Raw genomic sequence first — 24658 nt, forward strand, 5'->3', positions numbered from 1 at the left:
ATGGAAAGAATCCCTTCCACACAACAGATCATCCTCACCGGCAGCCAGGCCACCTTGCTATCTTATTCAATTTTGTTTTCAGGTGGGATATGGCTGTTGACCTTCCCAACTCTCAGCGTACAGGAAATACTGACACTGACCATCCACAGGGGAAGAATCCCTTTGCAAGGTTTCCTCTCTCACTATAAAACATTTGCTCGCACAGTCCTTGCACGTTTCCCAGAATCTGCTCTTCCTAGTCGACTCTTGTGTGAAACAACAAGCAGAAGGAATTCAGAGCTGTAGAAGGATGGCAGGAACTCGGGCTCACACTGTGCTACCTCCCTATGCAAACCATCTCATTCAGTCCTCAAGCAGAGACAACGGAGTGGACAGCAGACTTCCCTCCACACCGTTTACAAAGACTGCATGCTTTTCTGTCTCTTTCAGCCTTCAGGCTGGCCCTGTAAACAAGGATCTTTTTACACTTTTCTCACAAGTAGAAACAGTTACACATTTTACAAATGGAGGCTACCGAGGCTTCGAAAGGTTAAATAACTCACCCCAAATCACAGAGCCAGTAAATGTTAAAGTTGGCGTCTGACCATAGGTCTGTCAGACTCTTAACCACTGTGGCCCCAGTCTCCGTTTCTGATAATACATCGGCATAAATAAAAATGTTTTTGAACTTGTAACTGTAATGTGCTTATGCATACTATAATATTACTAAGTTATATTTTAAATAACATCTAAAACATTAAAATAGGCATTTGAAAAGTAGGAATAGGAGGTGCTGCTTTCCAGTTCTCTCTCTGTGGCTTGTGGACTGTCTTGCTTGCCCCTAAGTGAGTATGTGCCAGAGACAGACACAACCAGAATCATTTAACTCAGTGCTGCCTATGAGAAGACACTGTAATAGAGAGTTTCCTAGTAGCCACATGTAAAAAAGTAAAAAGAAATAGGTGAAATTAATTTTAATAATTTTTTTAACATTCTTTTTTTCATATGAAATCTCTGGAATGTGGTGTGAATTTTACACTTCCAGCACATCTCAATCTGGACCGGCCACGGGTCAAGGGTCCACAGCTCCATGTCTAGTGGCTGCCACACGGGACTGAGCAGCTTTTACCTCTGCTCTGTGCTCTCTTCTACCACACAAAATGTCAAAGAACATTTGCAGAACAGCTTTGTACTCTAAAAGGAGGCCAAGTGAAGAATTCCTCACTAATACTGAACTATAACTGTAGCATAGCACATAGTTTCAAATTCTGAATTGAGAGAACTATTTACGTATGAAATGAATCTTACGGAACCTGAATTGTCAAAATCAAGACACGTTTGATTAGACATCAAGTGCTACATGGCACTGCCTACCAGTGCATATGAAAACTGGGTGCTCCGGGACAGCAGTGGCAGTAAATGCTATTCACTGAAAGGATCTAATGTAAAACTGGAAAAACAAATTTCTTAATTTCACTAGTCTAAGCCTACAACTTTAATATGTATATTTAATACAAATTAAATTCCCTATTTGCTTAAGGTTGTCCAAATTTGATAAGGCAAAAGTTCTAGTTCATATTGAAGCATAATTCCTGAGAGATTTTAAAGCATCACAAAGTATTAGATTTTTGAATACTGTATATGGGAAATATAAACAGGAATTAGTCCAAGCAACTGTAATCAAAACCATGACAAAAGGAGAGCTGAAAGGCAATGGAGAGAGTACAAAATAGAATGTTTTGGCACCAAGGTGATTTCTTCGTGCTGCTGCTTGGCCTTGTGAGTTTGAATAAGGAACTTCACTTCTCTGATTTGGGAATGACAGTTTTAAACTTGAATTTAGCAATATCGAAGGGGATGCAGAGAGGGGAGACAATTTATGCAAAGTAGATGAAATAATGCCAAGCACTCAGGAAATACTAAGATGATGGCCGTGATGATTTTCTTGTTAATATCTACTATTTCATACTGGGGATGATCTGAAAATCTGCTATTCTAACTGGTTCATACCAGGTTCCTAATTCTGAAACATGCAGTGTTGTGCTTAAACTGGTGTTAGAGTATGTGCATTTTACGTGCTGAACTGTGTACCCTGCCTTCTCAAACTCATATATTGAAACCCTAAATCTAGTACCTCAGACTGTGACCATCTTTGGAGACAATGCCTTTAAAGAGCTGATTTAAATTGAAATGAGGCCTTTAGGGTGGGTTCTAATCCAATCTGACTGGTGTCCTTCAAAGAAAAGAAAATTTGGATACAAAAAGAGACATCAGAAATGTGAGTGTACAGATAAAAGAGCATGTGAGGACACGGAGAGAAGGCAGCCATCTGCAAGCCCAGGAGAGGGGACTCAACAAGACTGCAGTATTTTATTATGGCAGCCGCAGTAAACCAATATGGTGCACAGAACCATTTCTTCACCCCATGCTATATACAGCTGCTTCCTTTCAATTTATAGCAGAGCAGCTATTTAGTGTAAGCTAAGAGTGCTGCAGTGGAAAAGATACTAATATATACTTACAGTCAGACCTCAGTTCAAAGTTTGTCTCCTTTGTGTAAACTGTACAATCTGAAGCAAGTTATCTAATTGTGTGAGCCATTGTTTTCTTCTTTAAAAGGGACAGATGTTTATTTGACATGTTGAGGATTAAATGAACATTCAAGAGTATCTAGCAGTGGCTTCTGCATTTGTCCATGTGAGCACTTCTCACAGAGTTCTCTGTACTCCTTCAGGTAAGACAAGCTGTAGCAAAGAAAAGATCACTTCAAAGAAGGTAGATTGGCTGTCACAAAAGATGCTTCTTTTAGTGAATCTTTCCTGATATTTAAAGGGCTTATAATTTATAACATACCAGTATCTTAATTAGTCTCTGCACCATCTGCCAATCCAACCTTCACAACTGTCATCTAATTAATTCTCTAAATTCAAGTATAAACACATCATACCTTTACATGTAACTCTTCGATGGCACTGTCTCAGCTCCTCGTGGAGGAAACATGCGCTCACTCCTCCTGCAGCCCTCTCACCACAGCTCCTGTGCACCACATATTCCAGCCCTACACAATTATGTGTAGTCGCCACACAAAACTTACTGTTCCATACCTCTGTGACTTGCTAGCCTTATCTGTGAACTGCCCTTCCCTGTTTGTCACCTGGTGACTACTACTTATCCTTCACTTTCTCAGGTAAATGTCTGCAGTATTCCCAATCAGAATTTAGCTTAGTCTTCTTATGGAAACAATGAATTTCTCCTCTCACAATAATTAGAATATTACACTGTTTTAAAGTATTTATATGTTTCTTTCTAGCCAATAAGCTTTTCAAGGATAGAGTCTCCATCTTAATATTAATCTTTGTATTCCAAGCATCAAGTATAACGCCTAGCACAAAATGGACATTCAATAAACACTGACTGAATAAATAACCAAAAAATAAATGCTTGTCATCTATCATGTAAATATATAATCAGAGCTTAAAGTATTACGACCATGAGCTTTAAAAACCTAGGTCTACATTTGGGATTAGTCATCTACCTCTCTGAGCCTCAGTTTCATCACGTATATTAACTCTTGCTGTTGTTATTTGTATTAAAACAAGACATATAAGTAACAGATCAAATTCCATGCCCGATTTAGAGCAGGCTCTAAATAAACGCTAGCTCCCCTTAGTGATCTATCAGTTTACCCGCAGTCACATTTTGATATCACTCTCCTTGACAGATCACAGCATTTAATAGGGCAAATGCTTTAAGTTTGGTTCTTTATATCAAATATCAAAAAGCAAAAGATCACAGGGACTATAATCTTGTACTGTAAATATACTTCATAAAAAAAGTTACATCTTGGTTTCTACATCTATTAACTGGAGGAAACTATATTTATTGTATAGGACTGGGTTGATGCCTGTGAAGATCTACTGAAATCAAATACAAAAACATTAGCATAGTATCTGAAACACATTACTCAATAAATATAAAGTCGCTTCTCTTTTCTCCACAGAATGAATCGAACCATAAACATCACTATATTGTGATACAGTTCAAGCAAAAAAACATGCTTGCATTTAAAGTCCACCACACTGAATAGAGCCATGTGCTAACAACGTCTCAGTCCACAACAGACTGCAGATACAGCGGTGGCGCTATGATACCATAATGGTGCTGAGAAATTCCTGTCACCTATTCAATGATCCTGACCCTGGGTAAGTCTATGCAAATGTGCATATTTATGTCTTTGTTTTTAATTTTAAAAAAAGGTAGTCTTGCTGTGGTGGCTCACACCTGTAATCCCAGTTCTTTTGGAGGCCAAGGTGGGCAGACTGCTTGAGCCCAGGGGTTCAAGATCAGCCTGAGCAATGGGGTGAAACCCCATCTCTACTACAAATACAAAAATCAGACAAGCATGGTGGCACATGCCTGTAATCCCAGCTACTCCGGAGGCTGAGGCACAAGAATTCCTTAAACCTGGAAGGAGGAGGTTGCACTGAACTGAGATCAGGCCACTGCATTCCAGCCTGGGTGACAGAAGAAGAGTCTACAAAAAAAAAAAAAAAAAAAAAAATTAAAATCGATAAAAGTATATAGAATAAGGATATGAAGAAAGGAAATATATTTGTACAGTTGTACAATGCATTTGTGTTTTAAGCTAAGTATTATTACAAGAGTCAAAAATTAATAAAAACTGCAAGTTTATAATGTAAAGAAGTTACAGGAACTAAGGTTAATTTATTATAGAAGAAAGAAAAAAACTTTTTAATGAATTGAGTGTAGCCTAAGTGTTTAGTGTTTATAAAGCCTGCAGTGGTGCATGGTAACGTCCTAGGCCTTCACATTCACTCACCACTCACTCACTGACTCACCCAAGAGCAACTTCCAGTCCTTCAAGCTGCATTCATGGTAAGTGCCCTATATGGGTATACCACTTTTTATCTTTTATACCATATTTTTACTGAAGTTTTTCTATGTTTACACATGTTTAGATACAGAAATACCACTGTATGTCCACCGCCTGCAGTATTCACTATAGTAACATGCTGTGCAGGTAGACCATACAGCCCAGATGTGTAGCAGGCTATATCATGTAGGTGTGTAAGTACACTCTATGACGTTCACACAATGACAAAATTGCCTAAAGACACATTTCTCAGATCATATCCCAGTCGTTAAATGACGCATAACTGTATATCAATCCCATAACAGATATGGGAACAGAACTGACAGAAACGAGCAGTGAGCCTCTCACACGAAGGTACCAGGGTTAAGAATATGCACTGGGCAGTCACACACCTGTTACCATTTTATCAGCTGTTTGGTCACAAGCAAGCACCAGAAACTCTTGGTTATCTGATCTCCTCATCTACAGCAATACTATCAGCTTTAGAGTACTGTTGTCAGGACTGATGTGTTCAAACCACCTAGACTGTAAGGCCTTATAAAATTGATGGAAACAGTGCCAGCAATACAGTATTCACTCAGCAAATGTGGGGATGGGAGACTTGCTTTGCTAGGATATTTAGACTACATATTGAAATATCTGTGGATATTTATGTTTTTAAACAAAATCTGAGGACGTATTTATAAAGGGTACAAATCTTTGAGTTAGAATATCTGACTTAGAATTTCATCTTTCCACTTACTGTATGATTTCTGGCAAATTACTTAATTCTGTGCCCCTTTTCTTCATGTATACAATGAAAACAATGCCATATACTTCATAAAGTTGCTGGGATACTCAAATGAGATGGTGTATACAAAGTCTTATCAAGCATTTACCACATGCCAGTCTGGGCTCCGTAAGTGTCAGGTCTACCCTCAACACACTAAAGGGTACAAATACGATATACAGGCTTCCACCAACAAAGACCAGTTGAGAGTCAAAGTTCAAAGGCTACTCAATGCTTACAAGTTATAGAAGAATAAAATTTGGTATGAGCAAAAACAAAAAGTTTTTTTTATATCCCTATCTACCTCAGGACCAGAGTTAACAAATAAGAGAACCTATGTGTTCAAAGCTTGACTGGCACTGGACGAGTTAAAAAGTGAATTTGTGTTTCATCAAAATCACCTCATAGTCCATATTTTCTTATGCTTCGGAATCACTCTAAAGCCAATATTTTGTTTTGTGTATATGTCTACCTTTATCTTCCACTTAGAATTTAAAACATAAAACAAAAGGTTTCCACGTACTTAGGACAACATTCTCAACATAAGAAACACTAATTTTATGTATCAATGAACATCAAGGTAATATTAACAGAAGAGGTAATATGAAGCTCTGTTTTGCCTCTGGTAACATTTACTTATTTGTGGGTAAATATTTCTTTGGAAAATAAATTACAGCTAAGTCATTTTTCACAGGTAGGAGTATGAAGTTGTTAGAAAACAGGAGAGTTGCTGCTTAGAAATTGAAATGTTCTATGAATAGGAAACAAAACTTTTGATAGTTTCTTCTCCAGGCACTGACAATGTAGGATACTTACACAGTTCCAATGTAATTTTGGGCCTTAAGACTAAATAGTCACAGACTTTGAGGCCATTGTTCCTCCTCAAATTATACTGAACATTTAAGTCAAATTTTTAAGACTAAAATTTCAGTTTTTATTTCCCAAGCCTGATTTCTCTAACATTACGGTAAACTTGGGTAGGGTAATACAAGCTGGTTGCTAGAACAGATATGGCTTCTCCATTTAAACACATACAAAAACAGGGCAAGCCAAATTAACCTCTCTAGCTGACTGTCATACTTTTCCCAGAACATATGAATGTGGAAGGGAATGATTTCTGCTGTGGGGTCTGGTAATAAAGACTGACTCTTACCTTTGGGCTGGGGTGCTATAGCTGTTATCATAGGAATCATAACTCTGTTCATCATAAGCAGTGCCATATCCATCATCATAGTCCTAAAACATAATAGGAGAAGTACAAAAACATTCAGAGAAGTTTCTAAAAGAAAGAAGCATTCTGCTTTTAGTGAATTTCCATTAATTCAGCTAGCATTTAATTATATGTCTACTTATAGTGTAAAGAAAAATATAGGAGGGACTTTAGTGAAAACGGTGAAGAACCTCCACACATTCTCTCTACAAAAGCCAAGAAAGAGCAGTTGGTAAAAATGGTTAGAATCGCCATTTTCAGAACCCTGGAAATTAACCAAAAGATTGCAGAGATCTAGAAAATGTTGTCTTTTTTCTTTTTTTTAAAATGGCTGAATCCCGGTAAGAACAGTGAGCTTTGCGCTCTTCTAACTTGTTTTATTCCCATGCCCCACTCCCCAACTCTGCAGGAACCTTGAAAACCTACAGCCACAATCACCAGGAGTCTGGATGCCGCTAGAGCGGGCAGAACAAGGCTGGAGTTCTGACAAAACCCCATTCCTAGAGCACTGTCTTCATTTGACCTGACTCAGACTTTAGCCCTTGCAAAATGCCTTTTTCCTCTGGGTATCTGAAGAAAATACTTAGAGGCAATTGTCTGACATTTCTGTTGCCTCAGGTAGTGAAGAAAAACTGAGCAAACAATGGGCTAATCAAAAACCTTCAAAAGAAAAGTAGGGAATGAGGTGTTCAAAACAGGCCTTGTAAAGCTCTAAATTATTCCTGGCAATCTAGAAGGCCGGGACCATTCACAGTACCACATCCATGCCCAGAAAAGACCTGACAGGGCTCTGAGTTCTCTCTTCTGGCTGACCTTGAGGTTAAGCATGAGTCCCAATATTCACCCAGAGGCCCTTGGCAAAGATTAGAAAGTTTCCAGGCATTTACTAAAATCTCTGCCCAATCATTAGCTGACTAGTAAACTAACACAGAGGAGACTTCAATAGCAACACACAAAAAATAGAGACTTTATAAGATTAGTTTAGAAAAGTCACTAAACAAATAACAAAAACAAACAAGAAACCCTGGAAAAAATTGATCTCCAGAGTTTACACATTAAATGTTCAGTTTTAAACAACAACAAAAAATTGAGACATGCAAAAAAACCCACAAAAGTATGTCCCTGCACAAGAAAAAAAGCAGTCAATAGAAACAGTCCCTGAGGAAGCTGAGACATTGGACTTACTAGACAAAGACTTTAATTTGGTTATTTTCAATACAGTTGACACTTGAACAACACATATTTGAATTGTGTGGGTTCATTTAGTGCAGGTTTTTTTCCAACTAAAAAATACAGTATTCATAGAATGTGAAACTTATATATATGGAAAACCAACTTTTCAAATATGTATGTTCTGCAGGGCTGATTATGAAACTTGATTATGTGTGGATTTTGGTATAAACAGAGGATAGTTGTGTAGTCAAGGAATTAAATAATAGCCTTTCTAACCAACTAAAGAAAAGTATAAGAACAGTGTCTCATCAAACAAATAATATAGATATAGAAAACATAAAAAATAACCAAAATAAATTCTTAAGTTGCAAAGTACAATAACTAAAGTAAAATACTCATTTTAGAAGCTCATCAGCAGATAGAACTAGGATGAAGAAAAAAGTTAGTCATCTTGAAGATGGATGAGTTGAGAAAATCCAGTCTGAGGAAGAGAAAAAAAGATGAATGAACAGAGTATCAGAGACCTATGGGACAGCATCAAATGTATGAACATATATGAGCATATACATACTGACAGACCCAAAGGAAAAAACGTGAGTAGATTATTTTGAGAAACAATGGCTGAAAACTTCCAAAATTTAATGAAAAACTAATCTACACATCCAAGAAGCTCAATAATCTCCAAAAAGGATAAACTCAAAGACCCAAATGTAGACATGGTTATTGTCAAACTGCTGAAAGACAAAGACAAAGAATCTTGAAAGTAGAAAGAGAGAAGCAACTTATCACATTCAAGAGATTTTTATAATATTAGCAGCTGATTTCTAACAAAAACCATAAAGGCCAGAAGACAATGGGAAGTCATATTAACAAGAAAAAAAAAAAAAAAAGATTGTCAACTAAAATTTCTCCATCCAGCAAAGCTATCCTTCAAAAATGAAGGAGAAATTAAGACAAAGGTCATTTGACTCCACATTAAAAAAAAAAAAAAAAAAACCACAACAACAACAACAACAACAACAAAAGAACATTGGTAAATTCTTAAGTAAATATAAAAGATAGTATAAACTTTTTAAAAAATTTCTCTTTTCCTTCTATCTGATTTAAAAGACAAATACATGAATAAATAATTATAAATCCATGTTGATGGGTACGCAATGTGTAAAGATGTAATTTGTATGACAGTAATAAGACAAAAATGAGTGGAGAGAATGGAGCTATTAAAGAGCATTTTTGTGCTGGTTTAATTCTGAGAAAGCAATATAAATAATTTAAAAATAAAAATGTAGAAAAAGAAACAACAAATAAAGTAGTGCAGTGAATAAAAAGAAAACATTTAACACAAAAGAATGAAGTAAGGTACAAGAAAAGACCTAAAACATGTAGAAAACAAATGGCAAGATGGCAGGTATAAATCCTACATTATCAGTAATTACACTAAGTGTAAAAGGATTAAACACACCTACTAAAAGGCAGAAATTAGCATCATGGAAAAAATGATCCAACCACATGCTGTCTACAAGAGACACACTTTAGGTTCAAACATAAAAACAGGTTGAAAGGAAAAGTATGGAAGAAGATATTCCACGAAAATAGTAACTAAAAGAGTGCTAGAGTAGCTATAACACTAACATTAGACAAAAGAGACTTTAAGACAAAAATTGTTATTAGAGAAAAACGACGTTTTGAAAAATGATACAAAGATCAATCCATCAAGAAGGTAAAATAATTATAAACATGTATGCATATATATAAACATACACGTAACAATAGAGCTTCAAAATATATGAAGCAAAACTACCAGAATGAAACGGAGAAATAGAAAATTCAACAATAATAGTTGGGTACTTCATCAATACACTTTCAGTAATAAGTAGAATACCTAGAAAGAAGGCCAAAAAAGAAAAAAAACATTTGAACAACAATACAAATCAATTATACCTAACAGACATTTATAGAGCACTCTACTCAAAAGAAGCAGAATACACATTCTTCTCCACTGTACATGAAACATTCTTCAGGACAGACCATAAGTCTTCCCTGATCAAAATTTACTATAAAGCTACAGTAATCAAAATGGTGTGGTATTATAAAGTTTTCAACTTTGTAAAACAAATATTAATATGAAGGATGGTGCTGTCCTTGTAGGAGTAATAATTTATTTACATATGATCACTAATATTTAAAAAAACCTTTTTTAGAAAAGAGCAACTGAATATTTGTCAAAGAGCTATATGTTTTGTACTTTGATGACAATGTATAATATAAAATGATAGTCATTAAATGGAGGCAGAGGAATAATAGAAGTCATGAATATGATTATAACACAATTTGCAAGCCAGTGTTCTTCATAGTAGCTAAAGGTAGATTACTAATTCCACTATGATCTTCCAATAATTAATCAAGGAAGAGAAAGCTATCAGACAACAAACAAATACTTTGAGATGATTTTGGTTATTAGGTAAGTAGCAAAATGCAGACATTACAAATAATTCTTATGAATTAAAAGAAGCTGGAAGCTCCGAATGGAAGGAAAATTTGTATTAAATTAAACCTTCATCACTTAGCACCCATGCCATTTCTGGCGCTCTGCTAGACACCATGGTTGGAAAGGAGTCTAGTAAGTAGTGGGAGACAGACGACAGACAACTAAAGAGATAACTATAGTGGGAGACAGATGACAGACAACTAAAGAGATAACTATAGTGGGAGACAGATGACAGACAACTAAAGAGATAACTATAGTGGGAGACAGATGACAGACAACTAAAGAGATAACTATAATTCTACAAGTCAACTGCTGAGTCAAGGGTAAGCACTGAGGTGGGATAGACCAGCCCAGTTAGGAAAGAGAAAGTGGAAGAAATTTTCCCAGGTGTATCAATGCTAGAAATTAGTTTCAAACTACAGAAAGTAGAAGTTGCCATTAAAATAGTGATTGAAAATTAGTATTAGGCAGAATGAACAGCAGGTGCAAAACAATGGAGGTACAGGAAGACAAGAACTAAGCTCATTCAAGGAATCAAATAGCTTGTTATGGTTCCTCTGTATGGTGCAAATGGAAGAGGAGACCCAGAAAATTAAACATTAGCTCATGAAGGACCAAGTTAAGGAATAAGGATTTGAATTTGGATGACATCATTCATGTTGTGTTTATGAAATATCTCTTGGTGTGTGGGCATGAAACAGAAAGGGTGAAGATGAAGGTTGAAACTTGCAAACTAGGTCACCGCATTGTGCATACAGTTTGGCAAAATGAAAGATCACGGTTTCTTTAGTAATGTTAGTTTGAAAAGAATATGCTTCTTCAAATAAATAATTCTATTTCTGTGCTTATTTGAAGAATCAAGACTGTAAATGATTAGAATTATAAAAAATAAAATATTAAGCAGTATACTGTTTTAATCCTACAGTTATGACACTCATTCCTTACTCAATTATTCTGTCAGATATTACAATACTAGCAATTTATTTGAATTTTCAAACTGTTTAGGTCTTTGAATTACTGACTTTGATATTTTTACACTGAAGATATTAAGAGATTAAATTTGCAATTTTCACAAGATTTCATTCAGGAGGATTTCGCAGTTTGATTTGGCCATGCTGGTGAGTATTTTGTACTTCCATTATGACGAGTATTATTTGTTCAGTGGACAACACTTGAAACACATAGGGAAGCATGAAGCAGACTGCAATAGGAGAAAAGGAGGAAAAGCTGAGTGTGACTGCAAATCAGTGTCTAAGTTTCCAGGCAGAGAGCACAGGGAATTCTTGTTGAACATCTACTATTTTTACCACAAGGAAGGAGAAGAGGTCACTGGCTGAGAACAACAGTGAAGGGGGATTAACCAATAAACAAATGATTCAGCAAATGATTAAAATGAGGAAGAGTAGAGAGTAGTGGAGCTAGGTAACAGCCTCTAAACCTTAAGATTTTTTTTGTCTGAGGACTGGGTGATCTGAGGGTTTAGCAGGCCTCCTTTTTTTCCCTAACGCTCCCATCTTCTTCCAGTGTTCTGAACCACTGGTTGCTCATTTTTTCTTATTTACATAGTTTTGTATTATAAAATTCTTCAGTAGATGTTTCTGAGGCTAAGATAGAAATTAAAAAAATAGTGAATGCATTATTTGCTATGACTCAACAGATAATTGAGTGGAATCAAAGTATAGAAGGGGATGTCCAAGATTTAGATCAAGCACACATCTAAGCTTAGAACCTATTCTTGAAAAGCTTGCCAAGACCTGGGATGAGGAACTCACTACGCTTCACTGCTGGCACTGCTCAGATATGCTGAAAGATTTTCTTTATATTTGAAATTTTTGTGTAATTTTTCACATTTCCGTATTTGCTCCTGGAGAACCCCATTGTGACAAGCCCCAGTCTACATGTCAGACTCATTTTTCTGCAATGTGTTCTGTGCCTCCCATGCAATGACTATTTCTACTTCATGTGCTGTTTCCTATGAGTCTCTGGCCTGCCCTCTCTGTCTAGTGAATTTTTCAAGGTGAAGTTAAAATGAGAGCTTCCAATTCTGTTATAACTTCTCAATCCCATGAAAACCGTCTATGACACCTTTGTTACGCCAACAATGGACCTAATATATATACTTCTATTACGGGGCTGCATAGGATATGCCTTGCTTTTGCCTCACCTACCTTTCTGAATATGGACTGTGTCTTATTAATTCTTCCACACTACCACACCAGGCACAGAGTAGCAACAGTGCCTGGAACATAATGACGACTTAAAAGATGATCATTACATTGCTGGATTGAATGCCTCTAGAGGCAAAGCAGGCCAAATTCTTCTTTGTTTAGTCCTCTCACCTCTTTCCTGAATTTTCCTCAGCTGGTCCATATATCTCCAGAGCCTCTAGCCATTCATCAGATGACCAAAAGTGAGGAAACCTGGCAGTATAAAGTTATAAGCAATCTAAGGAATTTCCTCTGGAAGAAGCTTAATAAAGCTCCTTTACTAATCCTAGCACTTTGGAAGGCTGAGGTGGGCGGATTGTTTGAGTCCAGGAGTTTGAGACCAGTCTTGGCAACACGGAGAAATCTTGTCTCCACTAAAAAAACACAAAACTTAGCCAGGCATGGTGGTGGGCACCTGTATTCCCAGCTCCTCGAGAGGCTGTGGTGGAAGGATTGCTTGAGACCGGGAGGCGGAGGCTGCAGACCAAGGCCGTGCAGGGCCAAGACCATGCCGCTGCATTCCAGTCTGGATGACCAAGCAAGACCTTATCTCAAATACATACATACATACCGCACCCCTATGTTGTCAAAATATACTGCAAAGATGTTTTATCCCTTTCCTTGCACTTTAAAAATCAGGCCATGCACTTGTGAGCAAGGCAGTGCTGGAGATACAAGAGATCTCTAATACTGTGGTGAGAATCCATCAGTCCACACACAACTAGGAAGGCATTAACATTTGGAGAAAATCAATGCTTTCTGCTTTACCATCCCATTGTCATCCAACTAGCCAATGAGTCTATTTTTAATCTCCCTAAATCTCTCTCACACCCATCCCCCCTTCCTCTACATTCCTAATGTGAATCATTTCATTCAGAATTATTAGATTCATCAGAATCATTCAGAATTCTTCAACTGGACTAGTCAGAGACCCTAACTGATCCTGGATTTCTAATGCTTCCTTATCTAAACATTCCTCCAAAATTATACACCTAGAATGCAAATCCTCACTTGTACTGCTTCCCTGCCTGCTTAAAATCTCCATTCCGCACTCCTTTGTCCTGAGAACAATAGGGGGAGATTAACTAATAAACAAAGATACAAGATAAAGAACAAATTCCTAAGCCTCTCACAGTTCTGCCCACAGTAACTCACCCAGGGAGGTGCCTGTCACTGCTGCTTGGTGCTGTGTGCTTCAGCACCTGCGCGATGACCCTGCAGCAGCTGTGTCGTTTCACCCGCAATTCCTCTGCACGGGCTGTTTCCTCTGACATCACCTTTTTGGTGAGCCAGCAAGAAGAATCCAGGCTGAATTATCCCTCTCTCCTTCCTGCGTCCATGATAACTAATAACTTGTATATTGACAGCTCCTGTAATTATTTCTTTGCATACAGTTACAGACTAGTAAGTCTGTAAGGTCCTTAAGGGTAAAAAGCAGACCTTTTCTCTTGTATTCCCAGTGTCTAGCACATAGGAGGCATGTGGTCATGTTTGTTGAACAAATGACAAAAAGAACTAATTAATGACAAGTGGCAGGAAATGTAGTTAAGTGCTTCTTTAAGAAAAATGCAACTTGAGGAGATACTGTATAATAAAATGCAGTATTACAATACTGTAAAATTTGATGACAAGAACTCACCTATATCATTTTCTGTCAAACATTAAGTATCAGTCTTAGATTCCCTGCCTTCAGTAGAAAATTGCCTATGGAACTCTGTATTCTACTTCTGAAATCAGAACATTATTAAAAACTGAACAAACATGGATGAGAAATTAGTATTATAAACATAAATAATGTTTGCCTCATTAAAAAGACTTGCTTATTCATCAAGTCTGACTTTTCAGCTTAGAAACGGCACTGAGCTGGCAGTGGTGAGCTGTCTGCTTGGCGGATGCCAGGCTACAGGAAGGGAAGATGTGTTCTTACACAGGTGGAGATTCTTCATTTGTCATTCCTGACCTATAAAACTCAAACCGACACATGGCCAAACACCAGAGAAATCTTGCTTTGAAAAGAAGAGATTTTCCAGGGTAAAGGAAACAGTATGACCTATTTAATTCTATTTCTGTTACAAGTAAAATCACATGTAAACCTGGAAAAAATCATTTTAAATGAACAGATGAATTTTAAAAAGTGATTTTTAAAATACTGTTTCAGTTTTGAGTCGTTTTAAAAGAATGTAATTACGCTATCTGACATCTCACTTTAATTGGGAAACTGGTCACTTCAACATGGAAAAAGTTTTCACATAAAACACAGTGCTAAAAGCTTAGTCTTATAATTTGATTGAGTTTAAAGAACAAACATTAACTGAAAACAGTCTTTTCAGAAATTCAGTTTTCACTGGGGTTCTGGGTAACAGTATCCGGGTTGATGTAGTATCACCTCTGAGACGCATTAATTAGACTATGAGCACATCACAAAGTCAACTAAAGATAAAAATTACCATATTAACAATTCTAAATAAGAATCTTTCTCCTATCATTTAAATAAGTCATCATTTAAGAATTAAATCACATGCCCAGTTGTTTACTTTAGGGCTGTGAGGAAAATATTACGTGACTTCTAGACAATACAACTTCTTTGCATCAGTCTTTGGAGTCTGATGACTATGTTCAAATTCCAGATCTGCTACTTACTAGCTGTGTGGCTTTGGGGAAGTCACTAATCTCTCTGTTGGGGAAGTCACTAATCTCTCTGAAGCCCAATTTCAAAATTTGCAAAATGGTAATCATAATATACCTCCTGGTTGTAGCCAATGGTTGTGGGAAGATTAGCCAAAAAATACTTATGAAAATTGTTTGGCACAGTTCATACCTAATAAACGTAGTTTTTTTTTTAGCTAAAGACCTATTCCTTTTAACGCTCTCAAGCTTTCAGACCAGAGAAAAATCAAAGTTATCCAGGTATTTGACTTTTATAGAATAAGATGAATTCTTAAAACTTTCTCTAAAATGTGATGTCTACATTTCCATCCTGCAAATACTTGTATTAACTACTTTGGATTTTAGGTAATGACTGACCAAGATTAGCTGCCATTCTATCCACATCTGAATACAGCCTTTTAAAATATGTCTGTGTCAATCATTCATAGGATCTCTTCTCTTAGTTCATATCCAACTGAGATAGAATTTCATTTGTTTAATTTGTCAAGGTGCTGAAAAATACACTGACAGAAAAACAAAATAACAATGAAGTCAGAAATCCTACGAACAAGTGAAGGGAAAACTAACTGTAAATTTAAAAATTAAAGAAAATGAAATTAAACCAGAAATTCCACAAAGATAGGAAAAAGGGGGAATAACTAAATTTCATTGGATCCATATTAACCTTGCATCATCCTACAGATTTTTATGGACATCTTTCCATCTATCCTGGGAAGCAGATGTTGCTGAATGCCGACTATGTGTCAGGCACTGTGCTGAGCACTGGGGACATAGCATCCATCACCAACAAAACAAAATGAAAATCTTTGTCCTCATGGGGAAGCAGAGAAACAAAACCAATCAAAATATATGGTATATAAGACAATGAGAGTGTTGGGGAGGTTTGAGAGTTTAGACACTGTGGCCAGAGAGGTCCTTTCAGATAAGAGACTTTGAATACAAATGTGAAAGCCATGAGGGAGCTGGTCACACGGATTTTAGGGGACTAGCGGGAGAGTATTTCAGATAGAATGAACAGCAAGCATAAAGGCCATGAGGCAGAGGAGTGCTGTGGTTTGCATGTTTGTGTACTTTCAACATTTATGTTGAAACTTAATGTCCATTGCGGTGGAATTAAGAAGTTGGGCCTCTTGGAAAGTGCTTAAGACATGCAGGCTCCACTCTTATGAACTGGTTTAATGCCTTCGTGACAGGCTTCAGAGAGCTGCCTGGCCCTCCAGTCCCTGCCATCCATTTTGTCCATCCGCCCTGTGAGGACACTGCAAGAGGCACCATCAATGAATCAGAGAGCAAGCCTTCACCATTTAATCTGCAGGTGTCTTGATCTTGGACTACACAGCCTCCAAAAATGTGAGAATACATTTCTTCTATAAATTATCCATCTAAGGTATCTAATTACATCTCATTATTATAGTTTATTAATATTATAATTTTGCTATAGCAGCAGGAATAGAGTAAGACAAGAAGTAAAAGTGGAGTGAGCTGGGAGAGAGGTGCAGGGACCAGACCACGTGGAACCTCTGGGCTTTAAACGAGCAAGGTGGCCATGAGAGACTCTGTGCTCAGGGTCCTTTCCATGTGGTCCAGTCTCTTCATGCTTCGCTGATCTAACTTCTAGCACACCAGTTCTTTCTCCAGCTCTGTCTAATCTGCTACTGAACCTATCCATGTAGCTCTTTTCAGTTACAAAATGTCTATTTTTCCATACATTCCAGTTCAGTTTAAATCATCAAATTTATTTTTTAATTCCTTTTTTATAATTGAGTATAGTTAATATCTGCTATCTGAGTCCACTGTGTCTACTTCTGTACTTTTCCTTAGTTTTTTATTATAGTACCTTCTTGTATGCCTATAATTTTTTATTGAATATCAGCAATTACACATGAAAAAAATAATTTCAGGACTATGTTGCTATATTTCTTCAGAATAGAATTGGCAAGTCTAGGTTAACCTTAGTCCCACAAAGGACTGCTATGATTGGAAGCTGAGTATCAGTGTGTTCTCTGGAAGTACAGCTTCTCTGGGATCCATTCCACAGCAAAGGGGATTTATCAGTCCCTTCACCTAAATGGGGTGGACCCTTAAGGCCCATTTTTTAAAACTTCTCTGGGCTCTAGGTTTCTTTTAAGACTCAGTTCACATTCTCACCTACCTTCTTTAGAAACTGGCAGAAGCTCCTAGCAGTCTTTCTCACCAGGGTTCCACCAGAGAACGAAATGTGATGTCCTAAGACATCCACTGTGTATAAAATGAATTAATGTCTTTCCTCTGTATCTAGAATGATACTAGTTATGTGCCATTCTGAAGACAGTTGAGGAAACAGTCACACGAGTCATTTTTCATACTATGTGATTCAGAGGAAAACCGCCTTTCATTTTCATTTTCCTTCAAGCTGTTGGCCCAGTTATTATTATTTTTTAACCATTTTAGCTTCCATGCCTTCTAAGATTTTTTTGTTTATTTGTTGATTGTTTCTTTCACCTTTTGTAGTCATGCTCAGCAAGAGTCTGGAAGCTGACTTTCATCAATACCCAATATGTATTATTGTCCATGTCTCCCAGCAGAACTGAAGTCTCCACGAGAACAAGGGCTTCATCTGCCTGTCTACCACTGTGCTCCCAGTGCCTGGCACAGGGTGAGCGTTTCATTAGTCATGGATTTATACTGATTCATTCACTCTTCCAAGGGTTCTTCCTTGAGAAGAACAACAGCCCCTCTTTGAATGATGGGCCAGATGAGAGATGCCAAGTGTCTTCAGTCTCACTGTAAAGGGGAAATGGCTCCTGGCCCACCAAAAGGCACATGTAATTCAAAGTGCAGAGGCTTCTATACAGGGAAAATGTTAAGAACAGGCTATCAGAGTTGTATAACATTTGCATTAAGATTATTCTCTGCTCTGCTTTTAGACTTACTGAGAAACTGTCAGATTATCACGTGGTCTAATAACAGATCTGCTTGAAGGAAGATGTGTTATTCTGTTCTAAATGAGAGCAGCTGGTCTATTTAGTCTTATCAATTCTCTTAACTCACAAATTGGTCATATTTTTAAACTTTTTATTCAAGCATAAAATAAGTCATAAAAAGGTACAAATCCTAAGTACACAGCTTTGTGAATTCTTACCAACTGAGTACAACCAAGCTACACAGCAGGAGTAAAAAAGTAACCAATGCTCAGATCCAGAAATGGAACATCAACAGTTGCCAGAAGCTGCCCTTGTTCCCTCTGAATCACCATCTTCCCACGAAAGTAACCACCATCCTGACTCTCAGCACCATCAATGAATTTTGCCTGCTTTGAGCTTTATATAAATGAAATCAGAATATCTACTATTTTGTGCCATTTTTCCTTCATTAAGTATTATGTGAGATTCATCGATGTTGTGTGTAGCAACACTTGATTTATTCTTACTGCTTTAAAATGCTAAATTATTACACTATAATTTGTTCATCCATTTTACTATTGATAGACATTTTGCTTCTTTCTAGGTTTTGCCTACAGGACTCTTACACACTCTTCTAGTGCACCTACATATGCATCTCTGGTGAGGAATTACCCAGAAGCAGGACTGCTAGGTCCTGGGGAGGGCTGTGCTCATAACAGACAGCCAAATGTACCAGACAGTTTTCCAAAGTGGCTGCAGCACTGTACATTCCCACAGCAGTGCATCAGAGTTCCTACTATGCCACATCCCAGTCCACAATTGAAAGTACCTTTTTAACGTTAGTCATTCTAGCACATGTGAATAGTACTGGATATTATAATTTTTATATATTACTGTCCAACATACAGCAAGAGTATGCCCTGAAAGACTGAGCTACACTGGTAAACTGAAGAATTAGATTTCTGCGCCAACAACAATAAAATACTTATATATCACCTTTTATGTGTCAGGTATCAAGTACTTTCCACAAGATAACTTACCTCATCTTTATAACCTAACAATCTCATGTGATAAGCCCGAGTATTTCCATCTTTGAATTAGCAACTGAGGCACAGAACAGTTAAGCAATTTGAGTAAGGTCACACAGCAATTAAAGACAGGGCAAGGACTGTAAAGTCAGTCTGGCTCCCAACTTTGCTTTTAACTCCTATGATACACTGCCTGGCCCTATAAAATTGAGGGCCAGACCCTGTACTGTAGTGAACTCTCCAGGATAATGCCACACTATAAGAACACATCACGATGGCCAGCTGGCCTTCCACTTCTGTCACCCAGCCCGACAACGTGGTTCTATTTTAAATCTGCTTTTTTATTTTATTTACTTTTAACCACTACAGTCCTGATTCCACATCCTGTTATATACTTCACACTCTATTCTACCTATAAACAGAATTAATAGAATAAAAATGTATAAAGATAAAGATGATAATAAACCTCATCAATAATGGACATCACCAAAATTCTTCTGGCTGACTGAAGCACACTAAGATTCTCCCTGTGTCTACACCTTTAAATATCACATAGAGTCTGTGCAGGGAGACCTCTTGGTTCCTCCTACCAGAATGCTACTCATCCCCTTCCCGTTTGGTTTAAATGTTATCTCCTCTAAGTTCTTACCACATTCCATCAAGCAGTTCTCTCTCCTGTTTGTTCCTCCCTATTCTTTGTACATAAGTCAATTATAGGTGTTCTAATTCTCAAGCTTAACTGTTTTGTCTCTGCATCAGGAAATCCAGGCTGGGCACAGTGGCTCACACCTGTAATCCCAGCACTTGTGGAAGCCAAGGCAGGAGGGCTGCTTGAGGCCAGGAGTCTGAGACCATTCTGGGTAACAAAGTGAGACCTTGTCTCTATAAAAAATAAGAAAATTAGCCGGGCACAGTGGCACACATGGGGTGCCAGCTACTCAGAATGCTGAGGCAGAGGATCGCTTGAGTCCCAGACGCTGAGACTGCAGTGAGTTGTAACTGCGCCACTGCACTCCAGCTTAGGTGACAGAACAAGACCTGTCTCAACCGAAAAAGAAAGAAATCTAACATTGAGTATTTACTATATACTGGGTCCTGTAGATCAAAAGGCATGGCTCCTACCTACCATTAATAACTTAGACTATAATGGAAAGTAATAAGAAAAATAAAAGAGTACTTACATTACTCTAAGATAAGTACCTTAAATAAGATGTATACTTGTGGATCCAAATAACAGACTGACCAACTAAAATACACAAGTAATTATGAAAGAATTCAAAGTGAGGGTGATAACTACTGCAGGAGATCAGGCATGCCAACCCAAAATATGCCACTTTAGCATAAAGATTATTTTGAGCTGAAGCTAATTGAGAATCAGCAGATTAAAAAAGCTCTCTGCCCTCTTATATCTGCATCAAAGCAAGACATAAATTTATAAAGGTAAAGGTTTCCCTCCTCCCCTTTCTACCAGGAGGGACCAAGGTTGATCACCAAAAACAAGTTTATTTTGTTAAATTTATTTTAATTTTGCAGAGACAGGGTCTCAATATGCTGCCCAGCCTGGTCTTGAACTCCTGGCCTCAAGCAATCTTCCAACTCCGGCCTCCCAAAGTGCTGGGATTACAGGAGTAAGACACTGAGGCTCACAAAGATAACTCTGGACCCTTATTAGCCTGAGATGCCAACAGAGGAATCTACATAACAAACTTCCATTTATTTACCTTTCCAGAATTTGCTCTCCCTAGAGACTTACAGTCCTTTGCCTTTGTCTATCTAGTCATTTCTGCAAAAATTTACTGTTCCTTACGGAAGATGCTATATAAACCAGAGTTCTAAGCCACCTCTTTGAGATTTACTAATTCCCTGAGTATCTCTCACATATATATAAAATATGCATGTCAAAAAACTTATTTTTCTTTTGGGTGCATTCCAGCTAAGAACTCAGAAGGTAGAGAGAAAATTATTTTTCCTCCCCAACACTATGTTCCTTCTTAGACTCTAATCTACTTAAAGGCAGAGACCGTGTTCTATGAATGCTGGTGTAAAACTAACGTGGCAGGTTCTTGCAGAAAATTCATTATAACAAAGGAATAATCCAGTGGTTCACAAGTTCCTTTCCCTGCCTCTGTCCTAATTCACCTGAGGAATATGTTACATCTGTCACATCAGCTCAAATAAAACCATCATAGCTCAACAAACTTGGACGGGCAAGCCTGATTATGACAGCAAAATTTGCTTTCCATGCCTTAATGACATTTTCACTTTAGAGCTTTCCGCTACCTTGATAAGGTGTTTGGTTGTTGTTTTAAAGTAGGAAGAAAAAAAACCAAAACCAAAAAAAAACTTCCACACTCGGAAGTTTTAAATCTGAACTTATTTCCTAAAGTCTTACATTTCTAAAATAAGTCAACCTTTCAAGCAATTTAGGCAAAAGATTGATTTGTGAGGCTTCTGATAGACATTTCAAGTAAATTGCATACTGCTCTTACCCTGGCTTCTGGTAAAATGAATATGAAAAATTATAGAACCTTCATCTTTTTATCTAAAATAAAAAGGTGTCCCTAGGCTTTTCAATTCCATTTAAAATGCATTTTCATAAATAACCTTTTCACAATCTGTACTCTGTTTTAATTAAATTTCTCACTGTGGAAAACAAGATAATTGAAGCAGTTTTGAGATTAGTTAACTGTCAAATATTATGTGAGTAGTCACTGCATTGGGGAAATTTGCTGTCAGTACAACTCTCGTTTCTACAAAAATCTCCAAACTAGTCATACAGTTAAAGCTTCAGGTGAGCTCTAGCTTTCTAAAAAAAGTGAGAAGGATGACTTCCTTGAGTCCTTAAATAAAATCCATATTAAATAACAACATGTATACCAAAAAATACATTTTGTTTCCCCTAAAGACCTTCAGTGATGTTCCTAGTCATCAAAATTTCAGAAGAGTTTATTCTTATCACAAAGAGAAAACAGTGGTCCCTCTATTCCCATGTACAGATGAGGGCACCATTTATGGTAGCAACAGTGGTTTCTTCAAGACAACTTTCATCTTACACAGCCTTAGTGAGTCAGGACACTGGGGAACACACAGACAAGGCAGGCCTGCGTGTACAACAGGAGGTTTAGATTTCTGCTCCTGTTCAAAACTATCTCTTTGACTCTTTAAACCTGGATTAAGTTAACCAATGGCAGCTGTCCTATGAGGAAATCACATATCCTGCAGTAGCTGCAGAAGGATTGGTAAAACCAATTATTCCTTAATCATGTATCGCTTGTTCAAAATTCTGTATAGTAACTTTTATGTCCAAAGAGATTAAATAATTTTTCCCATTTATTTGTTAGCTTCTCCGTTAGAATACATCTAGAGCCAGAACGCTGGGCTTCGAATTCTAGCTGTGCCCTAATAGGCTGTGTGACTTTGAAAAGGTACCTAGTGACTCTCTTAAGTAGGCACTACCATGACTCAGGAGACGATTTAAGGACGATTCCACGCTCTGTTCAACAAACATCTTATAGTTAGATAATCAAAGAACAAAAAATATCTGCCGAAGAAAACAGATTCTGTATTCTTACAAGCTTGTATGTCTACATTTAAAATGCTCTAGCATACTTACCTTTAAAGGTGATTAACCCATCAGCTCAGCCTCAAATGCTTAGAATTGATTACACAACATTGAGATATCAAGAGATATTAGTGAATAATAAGTACTTCTTATGAATAGAGAGCTGATGCAATCATAATTAAATGAGTTAGAAAATAGCATGATTAGAATTCCTAAGGCAATTTTAGTTTATACATCTTAAGGGATGGCAAGTCTGTATTTTTTAAATCTCATTTTGTAAAACACTTTTCAAGATGTTTTAGAATTCAAAAGGCTCACAGCTACTCACTTTTAGCTTGTTTCTACCATCATTAAAACATGTATTTGTTTATTCCGTAACTTACTTTTCAATTAAAGGTTTCTATTTGATGAAAACACAATTTTTATTTCAAAAACCATCTTTAGGGTGAGAGTGGAAACAAAGTTTTGACAAAAATACTCAATCCACTGCAGACTTTTTAAGTTGGAAAGAGGTTAAGAGTGTCATTTAGACTAACCGCTATCTATGTATCATCACCACTGTTTTGCAGATTAAAAGAAAATTCAGGCCCAGAAAGCTTAAATAGTGTGCATGAAAACACAACAGACGGTCACTCTGAAGAGAAGGGAGGTTAGAAACCAAGTACAGCCACACACCACATAACGACAGTTTGGTCACTATGGACCACATATAGGACAGTGGAGCCATAGATTATAATACCACATTTTTACTGTATCTTTTCTATGTTTAGATATGTTTACAGACACAAATGCCGCATGTGTAGCAACTGTCTACAGCATTCAGGACAGTAACATGCTGTACAGGTTTGTTCCCTAAAAGCATAGAGCCTAGGCGGGCAGTGGACTCGACCATCTAAGATGGTCTAAGAACGCTCTACGGTGTTCACACAATGATGAAACTGCCTAATGGTGCATTTCTCAGAATATAACTCTGTTGTTAAGGGATACATGACTGTCTTTTGCCTCTCAGAATAATAATCTTTATATTAAATTGCATTGTCTCTCATACTTACCAGTTCACAAAGTGGACCATGTTATGTCTGCTAAAACTTGTTTAAGATATTCAATTTTATTTCACTAAGTGTGCTGAAAAGTATACATAACACATGGCATGACACGGAATTAGCTGGCATTGACAAAGGCCACGTTATCCATCCTCCACACATTTACTTAGTATCTCCAAAATGTCAGGTCCTGTGATAGACTGGGTATACTAAGATAAAACAAAGACATAGTTTCTTCCCTAAAGGATCCCACAGTCTACTGAGGACGAGGACAAGTAAGTAAACATAGAAGTGGGTACAACTTGTTAAAGGGACATGAAAGATGCTGCTAACTATGCTTGATTAGGTCCAGAAGGCTCCACGATCAAGGACTACAAATAGTAAACAGAGTTGGCATGGACAAAACAAGAAAGCGCATTCAAAGAGAGCCAAGAGCTCAGGAAAACAGACAGTTTACAGTTCCTGCTATGTTTAAGGGACTGCAACTGGGATAGACTGAATGCAAAATGACAGTCAGTTAGTCAACAGGAGGATGAACGGCCTCAGGAAGGCCCTTAAACACAATGCAGAGGAGTCTCAAGTTTATCCTGAAGAGACTAAGATCCTTCTAAAATTTTCAACTAGTTCTCTTCCTTGTGGGGGGAGATGGAGGGCAGTAGCATATTCAATGTTAGATATTAGAAAGTACACTGGAAGTAGTATGAAGAATACATTATTTAAGGAAAGGAATGAGCTGGAGCAAGACTACAAGCAAAG

The 24658-nt window shown here is 37.4% G+C and overlaps 1 protein-coding gene across 1 annotated transcript in view; it reads right to left on the reverse strand.

The window, feature by feature from the left end:
* The window catches only part of KHDRBS3 (KH domain containing, RNA binding, signal transduction associated 3), a 198285-nt gene that overhangs the window by 41524 nt on the left and 132103 nt on the right, over positions 1 to 24658 (reverse strand). Inside the window, exon 7 of the mRNA XM_011977076.1 lies at positions 6796 to 6878. Within this exon, the coding sequence (XP_011832466.1) occupies positions 6796 to 6878 (83 nt within the window). The remainder of the gene's footprint in view (positions 1 to 6795; positions 6879 to 24658) is intronic.

This window comes from Mandrillus leucophaeus, unplaced genomic scaffold, assembly GCF_000951045.1.
Source record: "Mandrillus leucophaeus isolate KB7577 unplaced genomic scaffold, Mleu.le_1.0 Scaffold173, whole genome shotgun sequence".
In the NCBI taxonomy this organism is placed as follows: domain Eukaryota; kingdom Metazoa; phylum Chordata; class Mammalia; order Primates; family Cercopithecidae; genus Mandrillus; species Mandrillus leucophaeus.